Source organism: Leishmania panamensis (assembly GCF_000755165.1).
Source record: "Leishmania panamensis strain MHOM/PA/94/PSC-1 chromosome 28 sequence".
NCBI classification, from domain to species: domain Eukaryota; phylum Euglenozoa; class Kinetoplastea; order Trypanosomatida; family Trypanosomatidae; genus Leishmania; species Leishmania panamensis.
Window position 1 is genome coordinate 746,752 of NC_025874.1, and position 6,000 is coordinate 752,751.

Sequence of the window (6,000 nt, forward strand, 5' to 3'; positions counted from 1 at the left end):
AGACACAATAACTCGCTTGTATGTGCACGTTCGGCGGCAAGAAAGGTAGAAAAAGTGGAGGAAAGAGGTGCACCACCAGCCCTGTCCATGACAGGAGCCGAAACGTATCCACCCCCTCTCTTCCCGTGGGTGTCGTGCGCACAAACGTGCAGGCCTGTCTCACCCCCTTCCTTGGGCCGCTGCTCTGTAGAAGATTACTAGACTCACACGCAAAAAAAAGCTTGAGCAGGTAGCGAGGCGAAGGAAAGAAAAGGGCGCAAAGACGCGAGAGAGCGTGAAATCCAGACTGGATACGGCAAGAAGGAAAACTGGAAAAAAGAAAAAAGGTGAGCAGGGCAGAGGTGGAGAGAGCAGGTGTCTGCTGAGTGGTGTAGTCCCGCGCGTATGCAGGGCTCTTGTGTGTGTGTGTGTGTGTATGGGGGGGGGGGTATGAGATGAACTGTGCTTTAAGGTGTCGATGGTAACACCGAACAGCAAAGCAGAACACACAACACTACAGACGAAAAAAAAAACGAACTTGTAAATAAGTTCAAAGGGGGGAGAAGGAGGAAGTTAGCGTGCGTGGGGCGGAAATAATTATGCGTGGCGAGTCACCAGAAAGAGAGAGTTAAGGTACTCCAGCGTGTGGGGCCAATAAGCGCGTCAAGGACGAGAACAAAGTAAACGGCAAGGAGAAAGGTGGAGATGCGAAGAAATGATAAAGAGGGAGGAACAAGGGGCAAAGTAATCACCGACTTGAACCTGGCGCGTGCTTCCGGCGGCGATAGAGTACGGAACTTTGTAGCTTCGGGCAAATTCCCAGCATGAAGGGAAGAAATACTGATGCGCACATATTCTCAGCATTCCAGCGCAACGGAGAGGGGCGCGCTGAAAGAGAATGCGCGAATGCGCTGTGGGGGGGGGGGGGTTCATTGACTCTGGAAACACTGGCATGCAACACTCGAGCGCATCCTATTCGGGGACGCCATGATGTACACTAGACGCCGCCGTCTCTCGTCGTCGGCGCCACTTGTATGCAAAGAGGATGAAGGTGTCCTTCACCTCGGCTTCGATGCGCTTGTTTTTCTTACCTAATGTGAACGCTTCGACAGCACGGGGGGGGGGAGGGCACACACACACACACACAGCCAGGCGCCGACGTCCCAACAAAACGAAGGCGAGAAGGAGAAAGACAAATTAAAGCGGCGGAGTGTGAGAGGGAGGAAGGGAGAAGTGTGAGAGCGCGTCAGAAGTACACCGCCTCGAGGCTCACGGTGACGGAACGAAACAAACGAAAGACGAGCGAAGAGTGTGCGAGAGACGAGGAAAAGAGGGCAAAAAGAAAAAAGACACGCTCTTTCAAGCCACGCTGCGAGAAACTCGAAAGCAATCGCACACAAAGAAAAGAGAAGAATAAATGTGAAGAATTGCCCCTTGAGGACTTAAAAGAGGCAGCAAAATTGTGCCTCTAAACACACACACACACACACGGTCGGCCCGCCCGCCTCCTACAGCAGCACACAAGCACGACCCACGGCAGCATCCACCACCCAGCCAATATACTTGCGCAGGCGCAGCAGGAGCGGTCCCACACCTACAGCCACTTCCCGATGAGCGCCATCACACCCGCACCGATCCACAGCCCGGCGTACATGCCGATCCGCTTCGCCACGCTGTTCCTGCTCTTTGGGCCGCAATGCACGCGAAGGTCGGCTGGGAAGTCCACGAACAGCAGGTTGAAGGCAATGTAAAGCATGATCCCGCCGCAAATCGCGTCCAGGATGGCGCTCACAAGTGCGTAGGTTGTCCCCGACAGTGCGTCGCGCGACGCGACCACAGCGCCGGTGCCGGCAGCAATCCCGATCGGGGCCGAGAGCGAGAAGACTAGCATCAGCACAATTTCCAGTGATATCTTGAACGAGGCGTCTGCAAGACGCGCGCCCATCGCAAGGCCCTCGAACAGCTGGTGAAACACAAGCGCAATAATCAGCGCGCGCAGGTCCGCCCCGTTCGACACGGCAAGCGCGAGCCCCACAAACACGCTGTGCAGCGTCACACCGAACTCCATGCACACCGCCGCAACAACGCGCTGCGCCGCCGGCAAGTCCTCCGGCACCGCCACGCCATGCTGGTGCCCCACACACTTTGCGCCGTCGGATTGGTCCACAGAGTCACCGCTCTTTCCGCCCGCCATACCACCGCCCGCGTCCTTGAACACGCATTCGGTCTGCGTCGGCACCGGCTCGCCATCGCGCATCGCAGGGCACTCCGCGCACGAGTCCCGGCACGGATCCGAGCTCGACGACTCGCCACCAGCGCGCGCGGTCCACCGCTCCGCAATCCACACGATCGTCCCGTCAATCGCGTGCATCACGATAGCGGCAATCATCGCGAACAGGAACGCCCAGCCCTCGTACAGCTCGCTGAAGCTCGCAGGGATGCAGTCCAACGCGAGCACAGTAGCAGCGTGGTTGATCATGTGGATCATCGCAACAGCCAGCACCACGCCCGTAGCAGCGGCCTTGCCCACAGCATACACGTACGCGTGCAGCCGCAGTGCAGGCACGCGCTTCCCCACAATCGGGATCAGCGTGCCCACAGCCGACGCAGCGAGGATGATGAAGATCGCAGCAATGTGCAGTGCCAGCATGTAGTCCCCTTCCACAGAGTTGCAGCCATGGCTGTGGCCGTGCTCACCGCTGTGGTTGTGGCCGTGCGAGTCTGCGCCGCCATCCGGGTCGGCTAAAGCCGCCGCGCCGGAAGCAACGACCGGCTGCCATTCGAGGGGCTCGCCCGCCTCCGCCGTAAAGGCAGCGCGCACGAGATCGCGGTATAGCTGGCGGTACATCGTTAGGGTCGGTCGCGTCATCCCTGCTCGGGTCGTCGCTGTTACGAAACTGCGGGGACGCGGCGCGGGCGTGGGCGCGAGAGGGTGGATGGGGGTTAGAGGAAGAAGACGGGTCGGGTGGTTGGCGAGGGCTGGGGGCGTCGCGCAGTCACTGTAGGTTAGAGGAAAACAACAGAACGCGAAGAGAAAGAAGAGCGTTACTTAGCGAAGGAGAGAGCGCGCGCGTCTTAATACTGCGGGCGTGGCGCAGAGTGTGAGGGGGGCGTGCGTCGTCCGCACGAGGGGGGAGAAGGGAGGCAGTAGAGAGGAAGTGGAGGAAGGGGCTACGTCAAAGGTGGCAGAGCAGGAGGCACCAGTAGCGGTGCGACGCGCCACCAGGCACGCTGTCCAGAACAACGCGGAGGCGCACACCGCCGTGATGACGGCGCCAGCGCTCAGTGGCGGCACAGCAGAGCCGAGAGACGCGGGTTGTCGCTTGCGGGGGTGAGCGCCACAGCACACACACACACCCTCGCACACTCACACAACACCGCAGGGCGAGCACAGGCACGGACGGCAGCTGTCAGTGCACCCACCCCGGCAAGACAAAGGCCGTGCAACGCACCACGCATGCCAAGGCAGGGGGTGCACAGCCAGAGCAGAGGCCCTGAAACGCAGGAAATTGCGAAAGAAGCCCAAAGACAAACGGAACGGCGAAACGAAAAAGAAAAGGCGCAAAAGAGAAGTCCGCGACAACGTCACCCGCACCCGCGCACGGACACGCCTGTCAACGCCGCGGTCACGCTGCTTTGCCGGGGCGGTGGCGACCTCGCCTCACGGAGAATCTCTCGCAGTGCGTCCCTGTCGCAGCGCGAAGGCACTCACACAGGCAACAACGCCCTCAGGGACGCAGGAGTGGGAAGCGCATCGCGCAACGGGCAGCGGGGACGCATCCACCGCCGCCACACGCGAAGGCCCGCCTCCACCACGCCGCTCGCTGGCGCGCCACCGCAAGAGAGCACAGCACAGGCACAAAGAGACACTAAGAGAGGAAAACAGGCGAGACAAAAGGGGGGAAAAATCTCCATTCAGGGCGGATGAGGGGAGGGGGCAATCGAGCCATGTGGGAAACACCGCTGTCCGCCACCACGCGAGGGGCGTCGGGGCCCCGCACGCACGTGCACACCTCCACAGGCAGCCACAGGGCCGAGCGGCACACACACACACACACAGGGGGAGAGAAGGCGCCGAAGAGGTGCGCCACTCACCCCACCCACACGGCACGAGAATCGGAGGACGGGCGGCAGAACGCACGTGCACGCCCTAAAACAAACGCAGGAGAGGGCAAAAGAGGGGGGCAGGGCCTCACGACCCAGCGCGCAGAGATCGCAGCCCACGCGGCACACACCCCACGCGTTTTCCTATTTTGTTAATCCGCTAGGAACATTTTCGATGCGCCCACCTCACCCCGCCATCGCGCACACACGCAGAAAGAGGAAAGGGGCACGCACACACGCGCCGCTGCACGTCTCTGCTATAGAGTCCGACAGCCCACACACACACACAGCCACACAGCCACACAGCCGGGCGGTCGTCCGCAGTGCAAGGCGTCGGGCACAGCGAACTGTGGGCCATGGGCGCAGGTGCGGCGGTGAGGAGAGCAGACATGCAAGAGAGAAGCAGCGCGCACAAGCACAGGCATATATACACACACACAAACGCGGGTCGCAGGCGATCGGCAGCACGCCACCTCTCACGAACGAACACAAAGCACGGTACAGCTCTTAAAGGAACACACTACTGGGGTAAAAGCACGGGTGAAGTGGGAAAGGCGAACGACAGGCGCAGCAGCAGCGAGAGTCGGCGGCACACACACGCACACGCACGCGCACGGCGGCGACGAGAGGGAGAGAAACGGGAGATAGCACGGCACGTCGCCCCCGACGCCCCGCCTGCAGCGCGCCACCGCACCCACCGCAGCACACAGGGGGGAACCCTGCAGTGCTAAGCAGGGAAGCAGTCGGCGCATGCCCACGCACACACACGCACATCCCCCGCAAAGAGCGCCAGGCGAGGGAGAGAGAAGGCGGAAGCGAGCAGACGAAGAGGAGGGAGACGCAGCAGCCGCACGCGAGGCGAGAGCGTCGTGCAGTGCGCGCCAACACAGCCGCTGCAACTCTCCGAGGGGGAGAGGGGAAGCAGCAGGAGTCGGATACGCACTGGCACACACACACACACAGAAGAAGAATCAACGCGCGCATAGGAAGGGACATGGGGTAGCAGTAGCAGCAGCCGGGCAGGAGTCAAAGCAGCACACACACACACGCGCACACCAACGCCGACTCACGCGGCTCTGCCACCGCAAGGCACCCACTGTCCCCCCCTCAACTCATGGGAGTACAGGCACACACACACACACACACACACACACAGAAGCACAGGTACACTCGCTCGAAAGAGAAGGAAAACAAATCAGTGCCGCAGTCCACCGTTGTCGTCGCGGGGACAGTGCGGGGTAAGGGTGGAAGTGAGAGTGGCGCACACAGTGGGGAAAGAAAAGCACACACTCGCAACTGGTATGGAAACAAGGCAAAGGACAGTAAAGGCAAGAGAGACCACACGTTACTAGGTAGCATGCGCACGTACAGCAGCAGGAAGACGAGGGGGTGCAGGGCTACTTATTGCGTTCGCAAGCAGCGCGCACCTCTCCGCCGGGGGGAGAACGCGGGGAGGGGGTGTACGGCGCGGATGATGCCCCCAGAGCAACACGCTATGACAAGTCAGCACAGAGAGAGGGGAGAAAAGCACCTCAGTCGGTAGAAAGCGAAGCAAAGAGGGCACTGGGTGAGTCACGGGGAGGGGGAGAGAGAAAAGCGAGAAGACCACAAAGAGGGCCTCCGGCCCCCGTCACGGAGCGGCGTACGGCAGGTGGGTATGGGAGCACGGGTGTGTACTATGCCGATGCAAAGGAAGAGGGTCGAGGTGTGGAGGGCGCGTGAGGGCGCGAAGAAAAAAGGAGAACCAAAAGGGAAGGAAATCACTAAACAGTGCCGAGGGGAGGAGGGGGGAGGGCAATAGACAGAGAAGGAAGATTAAAACAGTTCTGCTATAGCACTTATGTGCTGCATCGCGTGCTTGCGACAGGGTGGGAAAGAGGGCAAGATGGAATGCCTGCAGCTGGGGATGAGACGTCA

At 60.7% G+C, this 6,000-nt stretch overlaps 1 protein-coding gene across 1 annotated transcript; it reads right to left on the bottom strand.

Moving 5' to 3' along the window:
- Positions 1–1,573: 1,573 nt before the first annotated feature.
- LPMP_282040 (zinc transporter, putative) lies at positions 1,574–2,848 on the bottom strand (the record flags this gene model as incomplete). The annotated part of the gene is made up of 1 exon (XM_010702242.1): positions 1,574–2,848. One exon carries the CDS (start codon positions 2,846–2,848, stop codon positions 1,574–1,576), a length of 1,275 nt encoding a protein of 424 aa, XP_010700544.1.
- Positions 2,849–6,000: the final 3,152 nt, after the last annotated feature.